The sequence below is a fragment of the Botryllus schlosseri genome, chromosome 2, assembly GCF_051294905.1.
Source record: "Botryllus schlosseri isolate E-star chromosome 2, Bs_hap1, whole genome shotgun sequence".
Lineage (NCBI taxonomy): Eukaryota > Metazoa > Chordata > Ascidiacea > Stolidobranchia > Styelidae > Botryllus > Botryllus schlosseri.
In genome coordinates, this window is record NC_137237.1 from 5,156,315 (window position 1) to 5,175,244 (window position 18,930).

Genomic DNA, 18,930 nt, shown 5'->3' on the forward strand with positions numbered 1-18,930 from the left:
TCGATTCCAATCAGATGGAATATCAGCGAGACATGGAGCGATTAAAGTACCAATATAATCGATAACATTTACTTCTGCAACGCGTGATTATAGAATGGTGACAAAAATTGAAACATAGTGTCCTATTTGGTGTGGACACAGCGAGATCGAGCGGCTCGCTGCATTTGGGTAACGTCATTCATTCCATTTGACCAAATGCAACTTTACGTTCCCAGGTGGGTGTCTGATCTCAAAGACTACTCCAAATCGCTTTGGCACCTTCTTATCTTTCATTGTATCGCAGTCTTGTGATTTTTGAAGTGATGAAATTTTATGAATAAACTTGAACTTGATATATTTTGTGAACAACAGTCGTCAGATATCTCGATCGATGTGGTAAATTGAATCAGTTCTAAAGCTGAATGAAATTCGCGTAGTCATAGCATCTATATTCAAGTTCACATTTTAGTTTTACGACTATACTGTTCGCTATGTCGTACATACAAAATGAATCATTAGATCAATTGCCCGTTAAAGAGGCTTGAACATTTACGTATTGTAGAACATGTTGTTCTACGTGTTTACTGATCCCATGGGTTCAGAGACGTCCATGCTGGTTGTAATGATACGGAAGAATACTTAAGGGGTTGGGGGTCGAGTTAAGAGGGATTCACACTTCTTCAAAATCGAGTTTCACCGGAATTGGGAACACATTCGTTCACCTTGATTATTCAACCAGAAAGTATAAATTACTTTGGTGGTACATTACAAAACAAAATCGCATCATCGAGTACTTACGTCGCTTTCTACCTGAAAAGTGCTCTTGGCCGCAATTTGCACCATGTCACACTGGAGACAGGTTTCGCCATCCAAGGAGATGAAAGGGAGGTTAGCAAACATTTTATCAGGCTTTAAACTTGAGAAATATCAAAATCCCTCATTTTGTCTAGGGCAGTGCTTTTCAACCTTTTTGAGCTTCATTCGCACTATTTTTGTAAAATAAATTTCATTCGCACAAACTAGCCGAATATTGTTATACAAAAAGAAAGATGAAAATATAACATTTATTTGTTCAGATGTGCAACAAATTGGCCACTGGCGTAACCAGGGAGGGGTGAAAGGGGCGGTCGCCCCCCCCCCCCAATTTTTGATTTTTTTTTTAAATCAATAGATATTACAGTATTTTGGCGTAGATGTATGTAACCTCAAATTTTTCTTCGCGCTTCGCGCGATTTATTGTCCGTTTATTTCTTGATTTTAATATCGGTATCACGAAAAAAACTCTTCCGCAAATACCCATTGAATTTAGCTGCATTCTCTATTATGAAAATACAACAGTACCAGTAGATACACTACAGTAGCCCGAGGTCGTTGGGTTGATTGAGTCTATAGGAGTGTCAGTTCAGTATGGGGGTTGGGGACTGATAGCTCCGGCAACTTCCGTTCGGGACAAACGAATATATATAAAGTAGGCTACATCCGACTCCGCAAGTGCGCTTCCAAAATGATTGACGGCCATAAAACCTACCCATGTATTCCGAAAGCCTTCGAGAAACATTTTCGGGTGCTTAAATGGCTGCATGGCGGCTAATGATCCTGTTCCTGCAATCAGACCCCTCCAACATAAATGCGACTTGCACAGGAAAATAGCACCACCTCACGTTAAAAAGTGCTGATTTGAAATTGAACGAGTCTGATCAAAGGAGTTCTATTATTTGGTCTGATTTGTATCAGCGATTTCAATCTTTAAAGTATAGCGTCAATCTGTACCAGAGGTTACGAACTAACCGCGTGCTTCAACGAAGTGATAAGAATGGACACCACTTGCTCGTATAGACGAACCAATATTATTGATCAAATTAATCCTTCACTTATTAAAAAAACATTTACGTTCTGCGCAACTATGGCCGAAATTCAGACTGATTGTTCATTAGGGCTCTTCAAAAATGACTTTTTTTCTCAAATCGTACTGGCTACTTGATAAAATTGTTAGGTTACCTAATTTAAGCCTACGTACAAAATTTGGTTCAATTCCAGCAAGTAACCGCTTTGTTACAGGAGAAGAAAGTTTCTATTTATTATATAAAAATAAATAATAAAAAATTTGAAAATTTTCTGTTCACCCCGTGAAAGTGTTAGGCTGCCTATAGAAACGATGCTCACCAAGTTTGGTTCAATTCCAACCAGTGGAAGCGGAGTTATTGCCGTCGAAAAATTTGGATTTGAATAAAATAGTATTTACGGTGAGCACAACTATAATAAATAAACAAAGAATCGGTCACCGTAAATACTATTATTTTCAAATCCAAATTTTTCGACGGCAATAACTCCGCTTCCACTGGTTGGAATTGAACCAAATTTGGTGAGCATCGTTTCTATAGACAGCCTAACACTTTCATGGGGTGAACAGAAAATTTTCAAATTTTTTATTATTTATTTTTATATAATAAATAGAAACTTTCTTCTCCTGTAGCAAAGCGGTTACTGGTTGGAATTGAACCAAATTTTGTGTGTAGGCTTAAATTAGGTAACCTAACAATTTTATCAAGTAGCCAGTACGATTTGAGAAAAAAATCATTTTTGAAGAGCCCTATTGTTCATCACTTAATGTCAGCGATTTGGGCTCGTCCGCGAGACGACCACCTAATACAAGCTTAGTTGGAAACTGGAAACTTCTATCGGGTATATATGTGTGTGCGATGTTTCCACGGAAGACCTCCCCTAAAAAAAATTGTTTTTTTCTGGCTACGACTTTACGTGTGCGTGATCTCTTGAGTGGTGACAGCTTTCTCCGCAAGTCATGAAGTAACAGCAATAAATGACAACTGTCCTGTCCGGCGTCCGTCCACCCTCTAGAACAGGGACGGCCAACCCGGGTCCCGCTAGAAGGTTTTGAGTGGCCCGCGGGTTAATTCTCGAAATTAATAATATTATCGAAAAATAAATTACCAAAACCAAATAACCAAATTTTGTTTAGCTTGACCGCGAAATTTGGGATTTTGACGACTAAATTATCAGTTTCGGCGCATTGGCGTAGCCAGGGGCCAGCCACATTTTTCGTAGATCGTCCTATCTAATGTACAATATTTCGCTCGGCTAGGTCGGGGATCCACCAAAAGTCTTCATGACACAATTGTTATGGATTTTGATACGTATTAATATGAGTATTGTTTTCACCGTTACCTATTATCCGGTACTCTCCTATCGGAAGAGTAAAAAAAGGCTCATCAACATTCATATATAGTTGAAGATGTATAATTAAGTGCCCCTGAATGTTCGATGACACCACTTCCATCAACACTGCCAGTAAATCTGATAATGAAAACGTATTTGCAATATGCAAATAACAATAAAAGTAACCAATTTCATTCATTAACCAAGAAAAATTTTCGCGCTTCACGCGAAGGTGTTGTCGTCGGGGTTTTCCACAATCATCATATTATCACTAGGGCGATTTTTTTTGACATGTCAAAAAAAGTCAAAATTAGGTCAAAATTGTAGCGTTAGGTCAAAATTTGTCAAAATTGTTTACAAAATCAGACATTTTTTGACCTCTACATTTCGTTTGTATCGTAGATTTTGCGCTGTGTGTGAACTTATCATTTGATAATTTACAGCCTGTAGCCTACTTTATAGGCCTACCGTTGTAAACGGCCCATCGTCTGCTCATTGTGAATCATAAACGGTCAAATGAAACAAATAGTGACATGGTTTTATGGTCAACGTACCGCAATATCCTAACTGAAGCAAGACTGCTTGGGCATTGCATGGTTCTTACATCAAGAAGCGCAAGCTGAAAAATAGTGATATAGACAACATTGTCAGAATGAAGCAACACGGTGCATCACCAGCAAGCAGTGTGCACACAACTTCAGTGTTGTGAGCTAACAACTGCTGCTGTTGAACGTTCTTTCTCCATTCTTGGCAAGCTACTTGGTAAGAACAGACACTTTCTACCCGAGATAGCGCAGTGGTATAATCCGCGACTGCAACACCAATGGGTGTGGGTTCGATTCCGACCGAGGTCGACTTCATAATTCCGATGGCTAAGTGTTGGGTGTTTACCTAGGCTCCGCCTCGCCACCTCATCCGCGTAAGCGGTGTCTTACAAAAAAGCCTACAGGTGGACCGTGCTATATGTTGGCAGTTACGGAAAATAATGAAGAATATCGGCCTGGTGTAAATGACCATAGTAGTTGACAAACACCATGAATACCACAAAACAAACAAACAAAACAAACACTTTTTACCCGAGAATGTAGGAAAGTGTCTTTCGTTGTACTACAACAAATTTTAATTATTCCACCATAATACGTAATGTAACTACTGCAATTCTTCATAGGGCCAGATTTCGTTAAAATACTAGTTTTTTCATGTAAAAATGTGTCAGTTTTTTAGCCAAAAACGTTCTTTCAGGCCAATCTACTTTGTAAGGACAGACAGTTCCAACCAGAAATGAAGATAAGTAGTACAATTTTAACATTATGTGCGAAAACACCTAATTTGCATACGTGAGGTCAAAATTTGGTCAAATTTCATTTTTTTTAGGTCAAAAAAAGTCAAAATTTAGATTTTTTAGGTCAAAATCATCCGTTTTTTAGGTCAAAAAAAAAATCGCCCTAATTATCACATCATGTCTATGAATGGAATATGTATATAACGATCGCCCAAAATGTTGTGTTAATCATCCAATAAGGGCCCAAGTCCATCGTTTTTTACATATTTTTCTTTATCTTTAAGGTTCATTTACGTCATCGAATTTTTCGCCCCCCCCCAAATATTTTTTCTGGCTACGCCCTTGAAATTGGCTAATATGTATCTTAAGCTAGAGTTGCCATACATCCGGAATTTCTCGGACATGTCCGAATTTCACTGAAAAATCTGCGTCCGGGACCGAGAGGAATTTCTAAAATATGCCTAAATATCCGGAATTTTGAAGGCTTGAAGCAGGCTCAAAAGTCTTTCTTAACTCAACATAAACAATATTATTTTCAAGCAGATTTACGCTATTCAAAATTGTTCTTCGGGCCGCGCGCGAGTTAATGCAACGTATACTGATATTAGTATGGGCACCAGGCACCACCATCGCCAAAAATGCAATCGAAATAAATATAAATAACCATCATTTACTGAAATAAGTCTGATTGTAAAACCCTTCTCGGCCCAACAAGTTTTTGGGTTTTGTACAAGAACGTCTACTAGTGCTTGGATATAGTCAGGTCTTGAAATCTGTTCTGAACTCCATCCAAAATACAACGTATTATTCACGAGTGAAAAATGCTTGCTGGAAGAAATCGATTTTGAGAGCTGACAAAAAGGTCTGGGAGACTACAGTATAGGCCTATGTGGAAAGGGTGAAAAACCCACTTATTTGTGTTGAGGCTCGCTACCTGATGATACGTTGCTCCAACTTTTTTTTCGATTTCCCATTTTCTGTCTTGCGGGTAGGCCTATGTGGGAAGAGCAAATAAATTCACGATACTGTGTGTTCTGCTCTTTAGCTCAATCTATCTTGAGAATTCATAACAGTTTAATACTAATAATAGTTTTTTGGACTACCACCAAAATCAGAGTTTTTGTGGCATCTCGCGACCAGAGCCTCACCCATGAAAAGGAATTCATTTGTAATACTACAGTAGTACGCTACGATTTTACGAACGTGTATGACATAAAGAACTCGCACACCACAATTCTATCCAACACAGCTCTACAAAATATGTCTGACGTACGCGATTTCAAATTAGGGTGAATTAAATTCTTCTGCCTGTCGCAGTTGTACTACTGTCTACTCAGATCGCAAGAACGGGACTATTCCGTGCCGACAACGGGGCATATCCATATCGAATGTTTATGTTCGACGTCAAAACTTTACGTCTTCATGTGACCCGACGCTGAAGTGGTTGGCCTCGAAATGAACATAATTTTTTGCAATAAAGTCAACAAACATTACATGCATATTAGCAGATAGCTATCATACTAGCAGATAGCCCTTGAATTTCCTATAAGGTTTATTTGAATTATTCCAGGTCAGAAAAAGTACCAATTATTGTTCACTATTTTCATTCGCACCCATCCGCGATTTTCATTCGCCCCATTCGCACCACCTTCGTCATTCGCACTGCAATTTTTTTCATTCGCACAAGTGCGAACCGTCACACAGGTTGAAAAGCACTGGTCTAGGGTAATGTTAATTTTACTTCAATTACTCATGGGCCACATGGAAGTTTCTGGAAGCGGTACGTGCGCTGTACAAAATCGACATGTAGACAGTACTATTGAAATTTCCATTAATTTTCCAGAATGCACTGACATAAGCCCAAGTATTTGCCACTCGATTGGGTCGTTTTGTGATCGCGAACCATACAAATCGTACGCAAGAAGGAACTGCCCCATTACATGTAAACAGTGCCCCGAAGGTGCTCTTGGTTGTTCCTGATGCATTAAACTAAACTATAATGAGGTACGTCTGTATTCTTACCTAGACTTGGACCCTATCGGACTGTGTCGGAATGATACAGTTTGTGATCACGAATGTGCCGTCGCGGATGAAACGAAAAAATATTGCTCATGCTATCTGGGATACGAATTAGTTGGAACCGGCGAATGTCGAGGTAAATTCTTCAAATATAATCGAAAATTACCGTTTTATGTTTGGATGGATATATAGATGCATTATAGTATAGGCTTAAATAATGCCGTCATATCACATGAATGTCGACATTTAGGTACCGATTAATACTTCGTATATATTGGCCAGCATAATATTCAGTACGTAGATAACAACAGGGGCTAAGGTATATTTAATATAAACACAGCACATACATGAAGCAGCGGTTTATATCGAAAAACCCCGTACCTTTAAATTGAGATGAGTCAACAATGGACGCTAATCAACGTTAGGGTTGCATTTAAAACAAATGGTAGTTTAAAACTCTTTGTTTAAAACATGTTCAAGCAGTAATTGTGTAAATACTTTCCAAAAAACATGTTGTATTAGCCTACGGACAATGACCACCCGATATAGCCGACGTATATCGATATGGGATGGTTGGAACCCCCCAACTAGTCGGTTCAACAGCTATAGTACAGATATTTCATCAAAGGACTTATATTTACCATATATTTTTAATTGTCAATGCCAATCCACTATGGCGTCACTATTGGATATTCGTGACGACGTGGCCTAAAAATATCTTTAACCAGGACTACATCGTCTTGCAGCATGATTACGGTCAGCGGTCATCATCATCAGAACATTCATTTCGTACCAATCATCTATATATCTACGCACTATAGCTGTCGAACGGACTATTTCGAGGGTTCCAACCATTCCATATACAGCTTATCGGGTGGTAATCGTCGTCCGTAGGCTCATACAACATGTTTTTGGAAAGTATTTACACAATTATGGCATAATTCTACAGCTTGAAAAATATTTTTATTGAATTTGTTTAAAACACCGTTTGTTTTAAATGCAACCCTAACTATATGCGTACGCATATAAATATATCCGAATATTACAAATCAAATGCAAAACTTATAGCGGTTAATTTCCGAAAACACACAATACATTTAGTATGCTTTAAACTTGCAATGGTTATTTTAGATGTCGACGAATGCAAACTGCCTATACCGGCATGTAATATAGGGAACTTTTGTGTCAACTCGCCGGGAGGCTTCGCGTGTGAAAGCGTGCAGTGTATAGACGACCCCACCGCAGTGCCATACATGGGCCGACCAGAATGCTGTAGGAAAGAGCCCGGTAAGGTTATTTTCCAGTAAAATTGATTTACCAATTCGACGTAAACTTCGAACGATGTCTTTCGACTTGGAGTCATAATTTCACATCGCTGCTTATTCCGCCAGTTAATGCACCCTGTGGAATAATTCGAGCAAAATCAGTGCGACGAATTGTCGGAGGAAACTACTCTTACGCCGGCCAGTGGCCGTGGCAGGTGGGCAAATTTGATCTTAAAGTGATATGAATTGCACCATTCTATTTTCTCAATTTTCTCTAAAGATATTGATGTACACCAACAGAGCTGTCATTTGCGGAGGAACATTGCTCAGCAACAATTGGGTTCTAACGGCAGCCCATTGTTTCAGGTTGGTTCATATTTCATTTCGAGAGACCTGTGCACATAATTGTCTTATTGAGTTGATGCTGTAGTGATCATTCGTCGAATACGGTGGTGGAATTGCACGCCGGGGTCCTCGAAGTGGATGAGTTGCATTTGGCACGAGTCCAGACCAGAAAACCGAAGAGGGTAAGTTAATTCCGTCTGATGTGTTGTTTTGAATTGTATTATCAACACGAAGTCTCAGGCAAAACTATCGGTTCCACAGTATTTCATAAATGATAGCGCGATGCCATCCTCTGATACAACGTCCAGGTTATTCAATTGGCATCTAAAATTACTACGTCACAGATATAGTAAAATCTGTGACAGGATATTGCAAACGGCAGCAAGGCACGAATGATGTCTTGAAATATTCCATAACAAAGTGTAGGACATGTAAGGACCAGTCCATTTATTTTCAGATCATCACATATTTTGGTCCCTCTGAGACAGGGGTCGGAAGCCTTTTTCGTCAAAGGATCGAGCCATATTCACCCTATATTGCAATTGCCATTTCACTGTGATGTCACAGTTAATGATTCGTGAATCGTGACCTCATGGCTAAAAAACATCAGCAACAAAACAAGCGCTGGGAAGTTATTGGGGCGCCGACAAGCGTGGCGTAACAGTGCAGATGGTGTTATAGTTGTCATAGGGATAATAGTTCTATATATCCTTGAGACCTCGTTGCAAATTTCATGCATTCATTCATTCCAAACAAAATTCATCAATTAACCAAAATTTTCATCTCGCTTTGCGTGAAATATACCGACGATATATTAAGGGTTTGCATGAATGCAGTGGTTACTATTCATCTAAAATGTGTTTATTACGCTTCATGTGCGTACTTTTAGACAGAAAAATCTTCGTTAACACAGTTCGATCACACTAGATAAGGGTTTCCCGACAAAATATTTCGAGCTAGGTATTATTGCAGCACACTGCGTCTCGAAATCCGGAAGCGTGGTTCTATACTGCTTTTTAGAGTGACAGCCATTTGTACAGTAGACATGATATAAAGCAGGGGTGGGCAATTATTTTCCTCCGCGGGCCAAATGAAAAAAATAAATACGTTGGCGGGCCGAGTGAAATTTTTTAGCTATATTCTCCAGCGTATTTTAATTCTATTTCTAAATTACATTCCTAATAAATGCTACTCAGTGAATCTGTTGATATTAGGTAATGAGAAAGTGACGGTTGATTAAAAAATATCTATGTGCGGTCATGATTCGTAACATTGTTAAACATGATACATTTTTGCTCTCTTAAAACCCCTATCCACGTTCTTCTATTATGAATTTAAAACAGTGGTTCTCAAACTTTTTCAGGCACGCCTCTTTTATGATAGTGGACAATTTTCGAGCCCCTCATCATGATATTACAAAACACTAAAAAGTGCAACCGGAATGCTGGTAATCCCAATAGATAGTTTGATAGCATGGAAGATTATGGCTGTTAATAAGAAAATTGTGACATAATAATCGGATAATACACAAAGCAACAACTATAAGCTGGGTTTATATCGCGCGGACCGCGAAAAAATTTTTCAATAAACTTCGGCTTCGCGCCACCCCTCTGATGCTTTCACGTCTCTCAGTTTGAGAACCATTGTACTGAAATGTATATGCAATAGTACAAAGCTTATTTTCTTGGTCGCTGCCTTCCGAGCAGTGCGCAGCTAAAATGAACTTTATGTTGAACGAAGCTTGCAGTTTTTCTGAACTTCGCCCTCCCTTGACTGAGTGTTTTTTCGTGTTTTTGTCATAAGACCGACTTTGGTGAAATTCTTAATCTCGGCGTCATGCTCGGAAAAAACTGAAAGGACGGGTTTACCTCTGACTCCAGTGTTCTAAATTCTAAACTTAAACCTTGTTTGAATTTCAGTTTCGGCTTTCTTTTTTGGGCATGACCGTTAATCGTTTGTGTGCTGATAGATATGATGAGTGATATAGTATTCGCAAGCACTGATTGACTTGTTTTACGAATCAGTGATTTGGAACATATCACGTAGCAAATTGAAACTCATATACCGTATAATGCGTTAGTTGACAATGGCAACTAGGAAGGTTTGAACTAAACTATATCAAAAAAGCGATTTCTTGTGTCTTCAATTGCTACTCATACTTTGCCACCTTGCCTTTATATTGAATCTGGACTACGCATGCGTAGGGAAGCGTTATCGTGGCACATTATTGAACATGCTTCAAAGTAAACGAATTTCCTGTTCATTTGATATAGTCAGTTTTAGTCATTCAAAAAGCAAGTTTTATTTTTGAATTCCAAGCAACCTTTCGCGGGCCGCACAGAATAGCTTCGCGGGCCGCACTTTGCCCAGGCCTGATATAAAGCTTTCTATTAGAATGATTATACCTTTGTTTTCGAGAACTACAAAATACAACGTCACCGAATCGGGCTGTGTGCATTGGGCTTGGAATATGAGCCCTTTCCTAACAGGTGCAATAAGAACCTTGATTTGATCCCGAAAATATAGTGCATACAATTAAATTAGTCGAGTGGTCAACGGGCGCGATGCGTGAAATATTTCCAATAGTCAATTCCAAACCAGAAAAAATCGACTGGACTTGGACCTCTACGGCTCTACCCCGCCGTCTTTAGTACAGTCCTTGAAATTTGGGGTGGGGGAGTGCAGACCATGCAAATTTCCAAAAGGGGCGCTGGGAGAAATAAAAGTTAAGAACCACTGATCTAGGCACATCCTGGCCATTGTAGCCATGGCCACAGTAGTCTCAAAACACCATGAATACAACAACCATTCAGTATAGTAAGGTGCGCGAAATGCTCATTTCTTTTTAGTTTATCACATACCCTGGATGGGACAAGAGTATGTTTCAAATCAACGATATAGCTCTGATAGAACTAGATAGCCCAGTCACTTTCAATGATTATATATCGCCAGTGTGTTTACCTAACGGAGAAACAGTTAAAACTGGAACAACGTGTTTCGCTGCTGGTTGGGGGATTACCGGTATGACAACATTGTTCCAAATGCGATCAAATAATTGTACCACATAACCATATCATTTTAGGTCAAGACGAAGTGCTGCCCTCCACAATGCAGCCATCCACATTTCTTCAGCATGAGAGTCTGCAAATTGTTGATCGGGAAAAATGTGAAGAGAGTTATAAAAACAACAGGTTAAGAGTTAATGAGACAATCATGGTCTGTGCGGGATACGACGAAGGTCACAAAGACGCCTGTTATAAAGGTGTGGTATGCACAATTGCACATGCGCATCAAATAGTCACTCATCAAAAAGAATCGTTCACTAATTGCAGGAGACTCCGGCGGTCCCTTAGTTTGCCAACGCTGCGACAGTTGCGGTTGGTTTGTCGCGGGAGTCATTTCGTTCGGAGGTAGATGCGCACAAACGGGGAAATACCGAGTGTACACTGATGTAATGTACTATGAAGATTGGATAGCGAGAGAAACCGGAATTCACTTATCGAAGACCAACACTTGTACAGGACCACGTAAGTTTAATGGTTGTCAACTACGTAGTACATACCTATCATATACATACTCTTTCGTGGTAATGAATCCATGGGATGCATTCACAGAGCTCACGAATTGGAGTGAGTGGTCCCAGTGTCCGACAACGTGCGGATACAAAGCCATTAAGAAGAGAACAAGGCGATGCCTCCATAAGGGTCAAAATAGCTCTGGTTGCGTTGGAGTGTTAAAGGATCAAAAGCAATGCCCCAGAAAGCCATGTCCAAGTATGGTATTATGTATAATGGCGAGGAATAGCGTCATTATCACTATTGTCACCACGTGATATTCAGGACTCAGCTCGTGGAGTGTTTGGACGCCCTGCTCAAAAGAGTGTGGCTCAGGCATTCAAAGTAGAGTAAGAGAATGCTTTCACGGAGAGCTTGGTCTCGAGGAGTGCCCAGTGTCAGGATCTTTTCAGATTACAGTAAGTTGATATGCGATGAGAGTCAATTGGATGATCCCTGTAATGCTATGCGACAACGATCGCAGAACAATCATAGCAATGTTCTCATTCAGAAATGTAACACAATGCCATGTGCAAAATGGGGAAATTGGGACACCTGGGGCCAGTGCTCGCAAACTTGTGACAGTGGAAAAAGGAAGCGGTCACGTAGTTGCATGAATACATTACCAGGCCAGAATTGCCTTGGCAAGCCCGTGGAGGAAGAGTCTTGCAATACTGCAGCGTGCCCCAGTAAGGCTTTCGTAACATTCCACACATATCAATGCCAATCTACTATATACTACTGACGTGATATTGTAACACCTGCATTTATAAAGCCATGTAGTCGGTGGTACATGGTGCAGCCAGACTCACAAATCCAATTCGGCTAATCAGGGGTTCTCAAAGGGTGGGCCACAGGAGCATTTGAGGTGGGCCACAAAGCTATTTAGAAATTTTTTGAATTATTGTAAGTTCAGCGATATTTGTTATCTTAAACGCTAAAAATATATTCATAAAGCTTTTCACCCGACTCTGATAAGACGCAGTGGCACATATGGAGTCAGAATGTACAACTAGAAAACGGGATGGGCAAACGGCGTCTTTTTCCACTGGTTATGAAAACCTACGGCTAACCCCATCAAAAATAATTTGGAGTATATAATAACTGGACGGTAATGCTGAAGTAACCAAGCACTCCGGTAGGATCATATGTCATATGCCGTTGAAAGGGGTGTGCAATAAACTCGAATGAAGTGCCATTGATGTATAGATTTACTGTACTTCGGCAGGTCGTATTATTGTAAGATAAAAATACCAATAATTGCAAATTATTAGCAACTTCTGAAGAAGGTATACTGCACCACCGCAACGAATCGTAATGGATTGAGGATTTGGCGGAGCGCATTAATCTTTGAAGTCGGTTTAAAATGTCCGGCCTGGAAATCATTGTACATAATGTAAGAGTCACATGAAATAATGGTATCACTGGATTGGATCGCAACTTTAGTTGGTTTGGTACAAGACATACAATGTACATTGTACAGCATGCATGATAAAAAACTACTTCTCCACTTCTCTGTAGTACCCCATTCATTAATGGATTATTCGATGCTGGCCCAGAATGATTATATTATTCCCACAATTGTGGAACTAAAACCCCAATCACACATTGTATTTCGCGACGCGAAGGGAGAAGAGGACGATCATAATATACAGTGCAGATTTAGCCTGTGATGGGCCGTAACTGCCGCACCTAAACCCAAAATTGGGGGAGATTGAGGGGGTCCAAGGTTATTTCGTTGGTCGTTTGTTGGAGGATATTCATTCAACTTGAAAATTTTCTTCGCGCTTCCTGCGATTTCATGTCCCGAGAGATCTACATTTAAAAATCATCCGTATATTAAGAGTAAAATGCGCATATTTTAGGGAAATGGGTATATCGGCACCATCGGTTAACACGCATTAAACGGGATTATTGCTCTAGGATAAGATGTGGGCCACAGCATACTTTCAAACCGGACATTGGGTCACGGCCAAGAAAGGGCTGAGAACCCCTGGGCTAGGCCAATTTCCTAGTTTTTGATGACGCCGCGGGCCGCGGCATCAATAATAGGGATATTCAGTGTATAATTTCCAAGGAGGTCTTATTTGACGGAAGCTTGCAGACAGGCATTCCACAAGCATCGCGAGAATGTAATTTACTATTGTATTGACAAGAAAAAAATTACATTTTCAAATATTTGAATAAAATTGTTTTGCGCAGGGCATAATTTGTTAAAATATTGAGTTATAGACATCATGCAGGACGATGCATCATCAGGCTGTCGGGCTCTAAAATTGCAGTTAGTGGACCTTTGACGTGGCACAATTTTATGTAGAATATTTTAAAATCTACTGAAGATTGATCTGATATCAGAGCATTTGAGCGGTGGAGCCTAATCCGGGTTTTGATATAGTCTTAATAAGTGGGCTATGGTCACTGTCAAAGTCAAATGAAATCAGCGTAAGATTTTGCCTACGATTATAATTGGAACATATCAATAACAAGTTAATTCTTAACCTTAGCGATCGTACCCCTCGTGCTTCCAATCAGATTTCTCGTAGCCCCTGTTCATTTTCAACACAATTTTTGATGGTACCTACATTAAAATCAGAAAAACCTATTTCCATAAATTCGCGCGTAGCGCGAAGACCATTTTCTCGTTGAATAAATTTGCCAAAAAAAATACTCCGCACGCTGTAGGCCTAATTCCACAATACATCTCGCACCCACTAGTGTGATGCCCGAATGGGTCTACGGGTCCTGGTTAAGAACCCCTAGAATAGAAATGTCCAATCGCCGATGAATTCATTGGTGTTGCAGCTATGGAGCAGCGTACTACTACCTTACTCGACACCGATAATAACATAACTAAAGAGAACAAACAACACCCAGCATGTAACCAATTATACATTACGGGCGTCTGTAGGATTACCAAGTCACCGTTCCGATTCGCAACTCCTTCTCTGATTTTAACGTTTCACCCGACTCAACTCGAATTATTTTTATTTAATCATCAAGTCAATCCGAAATCGAGTAATTTTACGAACGGTCGCACCAAACCAAATCACAATTTTCAGTCAAGAATCATCAACGGGTCCTGTTTTATCATCATGAACTAGAGAGTGACGTAATAGCTGATTTTCTATACCGCATGATAGCTTTTAAAAGTGATGTGTTGTGTAGTTTGTTGAGATTTCAGTGGTTTTATAGTAGTTTTAGGGCGAACTTTTACGTTCTTATATCTAAAAAAAGATATATGACACTTGAATATTTTGTCGAATACTTGAAAGCGAGAGTTACGATATGATGTTCTCAATTTGCGAGCCATTCAACAAAAATGTCATTACGCCGCCAATGCCTAATCTGTCGCTGATTGCACTAAGCAGTAAAACCTGCAATCATAGAGAATGCACTCGTAGACTGTAGGTGTAGGCGTTATTACTAGTAATAGAAAACAACGATTCCGGTCTTTGTCTTCAGCCATATTCAACATACTTCAGCTTTCAGTGATTGGACGACATGGGGACCATGTACCAAGACGTGTGGGAGCGGTGAACAGTCGCGCTCCAGAACATGTTTTCACACACAGAATCCACTTGACTGTGTAGGAGATGCATCTCAGACACGATTTTGCATCGAGAAAGTATGCCCTGCCAAAAGGAGCAGTTGGACGGCCTGGTCGTCATGTAGTATGACATGCGGAGATGGGGTCAGGGAGAGAAGTCGCAGTTGCCAGGTTAATGCGATAATGATGCTATTGCAGACAGAATTTGTATTTTACCATTTTAAATATACCAGGGCGGGAGGACAGTTCAGGCGACCTGTAATAATGGACGAGAAAAAAATTACGAGAACTGCACGACGACACCATGTACTTCGCAATGGTCGGCCTGGGAGCAATGGCAGGAGTGCACGCAAAGTCATTCATTTAGAATTAAACCCCGTTTCAAATCTACATGTGTGATTCAATTACAGCATGTGGTAAAGGTGTGAGGCGTCGTGTAAGGTCATGCACAGGTGCCGAGGTTGGTCAAGCGGGATGTGTCCCATTTTCCAATCACGTGGAAAATGAATCGTGCAATGAGCAGGAATGCGAAGGTCTGATGTGTATAATTAATTTCACATGCTGCGAATTGGTATCTAAACGGATTCCTCGATACACAGAATGCGTGGACTTCTACGAAGATTATTGTGGCAATCAATTCAACGAGGCAACCTGCAATCAGTATCCAGATTTTGCCGCCAGATACTGTAGAAAAACCTGCAACCGATGCACTGGTTAGCATTTCACGCATTTCCTGACCTGTTCTGTGCAGGTCTATTAAAATAGTTTTTGGATTAGGGGCAGTGAAGTTCATGAAAAACATCATGCAATCGCGGTTATAAAAGTGACTTGCATATGTCGGTCCCGATCATGGCATGGTAGAGGTACGGACGTACGTGCATGTGAGACACCATGTACGGATAGGTAGAACTCTGCTAACCGCTAAACTAGGGTGCGCAACCCGCGACCCACCGAGAAAATTTATGCGGCCCGCGAAGGGGCGCCAATTTTGAAGAGTGTGCGATGCGTAATTTAGCATGGTCTGGTAGCTCAAGTGGCTAAGAGGGAGCAAATACCACTACGATGTATATGCCGACTTCGCACATGAATATTTTGACAAAATTTATTTGGGCGATTTGCCTTGAGCTATTCACGATTGCTACGTATATAGTTCGATTTCGACTTCTATTGACAAGTCTCGACATCACCAGACATTGGACGATCAGGATTAATGTATCGATGTAATCGATTACCATTGCATTGACAAATATGGAAGGGACAAAGCACAGCATTTCTGCGGTTGCATGCTTGCAATCTCGCAGAAAGTTTCGATCGGACTTTTTAGCTTGTGAACAAAAACATTCACCAGTTTCACTATCAGTGGTAGTCTCGACATTTAAAAAAGATTCAATTCAAGCAGCGTGATGTCGTTCTCTCTCTACGAGCCATAGCGCTGGTGGCGATTACGCATATTCTTTGTTCACCTTTCTCGCGTTTATATTTACCTATCATTTGCAATTAAGCCTTCTTGAATAGACTCAGCTCGTTGACGAAACATCAGTTGTTGGTGATTTTAGGATGTCACATAGATAATAGAAATCTTACATTGCATCTTACGTTCATTTGGTTCTATGCTCCTATCTACATTTGGATCGTATTTTAGGGTTCGAACTAATATATTTCAATAAACTAGTTGGAAAGTGTTCGAATTACAATGATTAGTACCGTCTACCAGAAAGCAAACCATTATAGATGCAAAGCAGTCGGTTACGATTACTCGGAAACGCTATAATGCTCGAAATGGATTACGTCTATAAATCACGACCACCCCATCTCTGGACATCATCGTTATGATTTCTAATTAAGTGATGAGCCTTACAACTACTAAAAATACTACGTGCGTCTCTTCATTTTAGGGTGACATTTACCTAGCCCGCTTGTAAAACAAGGTTGCACAGATCTACACCACTGCACCAGACATATGACGATGGGAAATGATCGGAACCAGGTCTGTTCAGAAATAGCAAAGAAACCTCGAGAATGATAATGACTATCAAAACAATAAAACTCCAAGATATGCAGCCCCACAAGATGTTGAAACCCTATGTAATTTCATGATGAATATTCTTGCCAAACCTCCAGGCCCGGTGTATTGCTACTCGGTCCATAATGAAGAATCCTGCAAGCGCTATTGTTGCGTCGAATCCAGAATCAATCCCAACCGGAATTAATATCAATATGTCAATTTCACAGGTTGTCAGGACAATCCAGCTTATTCGTATTGCATCGAGTCGTACCGAGAGTTCTGTTCCAGCAGGTCACCCACCGGAGAGTCATTCCGAAGTAATTGCCGGAAATTTTGCGGACTTTGTTAGCAGTTGAATTTAGCAGCGATGATAAGATTGTAATCATTAAACGTTTAAATTGCACTGTCAATCCGTGTGATTATTAACTGTGGTTTCTGAGCAGATATTTCCAGACAGGCAATCCTGCAGAGTAGATTATATGAGCTTTAGAGTCATCGTGATCTCGGAGTGTCATGTTATCATTCGAGCCATTGCATAGCACGATGACTGCTAAATAGCTAGCGCATATGCTGTAAGAGACGTATAACGTTCTACACTACATTTGCTAAAATACGCCGTCACCATATATTTCAGGTCTGGATATTGTGTATAAGAAGGCTGAATGAAACCTGTGAAAAAGGCTCGAATACTTACGTTAAACAGTATTTAACCGACTGGTTCTCACCATTTTCCAACCTTACCTTAGGGGAGCCTCACATTTTCGCTGAGCCATAAAAGTTGAAATGTACCACATTCTATATCTAACTATGCATCTAATGCAGGGGTGTCAAACTCAAATTGGGTAGCGGGTCGGATTCGAGCCTTCAATCGCTCGCGGGCCGGACAAGTAAACTGATTCCAAAATGTTACCTCCTGCCCTCACTTTTCACTTGAATACTTTATTATCTGGCATATATAAATAATACAAGGATCATAGGGTTTTATTCTAGCAAGTCGCAACACTTTTATTCGCAAACAATGGAATTGGCAAAACTACGATGACTGTATGGTTGAATAGTTAAGAACCGGTTAAACAGTGACGCTAACGACGATATAAATTGCCATATTTCTATGCTCCAATTTGCTTAAGTCGTAATATGCCGTTAGCTATGCGCTGTGAAGAATACAAGATATTTAACTGTAAACGCGGACGTTGGTGGAATTCGGTTTAATATTATTAAATCGTAAGTAGAGTGAGACCACAACGTCTCGTGGTTATAATGTGGTCTATGAACATTTGCTGTCTTGATGGAATATAGGGAAGTAATTCCTGCAAAAATTTCAAAATTTGTTGCAAATGTGCTGGATAATGTAAGAATTTTTCAATCTGCTCAGAATTGCTTCGCGGGCCGAATGAAATCACCTGGCGTGCCGTATGTTCGACACCCCTGATCTAATGTATTACTATAGATCACTAGTACACAAAATGAACTGTTGACCAACTGAGTGTGAAAAAAAACATACATATTATAATATGATTTTCACACAAAACAAAAACATTATAATGAAAATTTATTGGAAATCAGTGTTCCCTTTCCGATACCAGTTCTATACTCTACCTCTTCTAGATCAGAAATGCGAGGTTACACCGGCTAAGAACCACGGATTTAACCTTTCTGTGCAGCATCATTTTTGTACAGCAAGTTAGGCAGTTTGCATGGAACAAATATGATTTGATAATTGTGAAGTATCACGGAAAGTAATGTGCATGCATTGTGCG

General features: G+C 40.1%; 1 protein-coding gene across 2 annotated transcripts; it reads left to right on the plus strand.

Moving 5' to 3' along the window:
* LOC145433132 (uncharacterized) lies at window positions 1-17,580 on the plus strand. Of its 2 annotated transcripts, XM_080310075.1 has the most exons (19): window positions 1-867; window positions 6,160-6,215; window positions 6,279-6,395; window positions 6,462-6,590; window positions 7,586-7,741; window positions 7,846-7,934; window positions 8,000-8,085; window positions 8,150-8,246; window positions 10,914-11,085; window positions 11,147-11,326; window positions 11,397-11,591; window positions 11,679-11,837; window positions 11,904-12,037; window positions 12,130-12,307; window positions 15,101-15,336; window positions 15,399-15,519; window positions 15,576-15,698; window positions 15,765-17,152; window positions 17,398-17,580. In XM_080310075.1, exons 1-18 carry the CDS (start codon window positions 821-823, stop codon window positions 15,881-15,883), a joined length of 2,394 nt encoding a protein of 797 aa, XP_080166201.1. In that variant the 5' UTR covers window positions 1-820; the 3' UTR covers window positions 15,884-17,152; window positions 17,398-17,580. The 2 variants fall into 2 exon arrangements, with proteins under 2 accessions (XP_080166201.1, XP_080166200.1); XM_080310074.1 differs by having other exon boundaries at window positions 15,576-17,152.
* The last annotated feature ends 1,350 nt before the right edge of the window (window positions 17,581-18,930 follow it).

Excerpts from the sequence above, each read along its gene's own strand:
- LOC145433132 (XM_080310074.1), top strand. The coding sequence starts at position 821 with ATGTCACACTGGAGACAGGTTTCGCCATCCAAGGAGATGAAAGGGAG. Across the intron at positions 7,935-7,999 it reads CCGGCCAGTGGCCGTGGCAG|ATATTGATGTACACCAACAG; the intron begins GTGGGCAAATTT and ends TTTTCTCTAAAG. Across the intron at positions 15,520-15,575 it reads ATGGCAGGAGTGCACGCAAA|CATGTGGTAAAGGTGTGAGG; the intron begins GTCATTCATTTA and ends ATTCAATTACAG.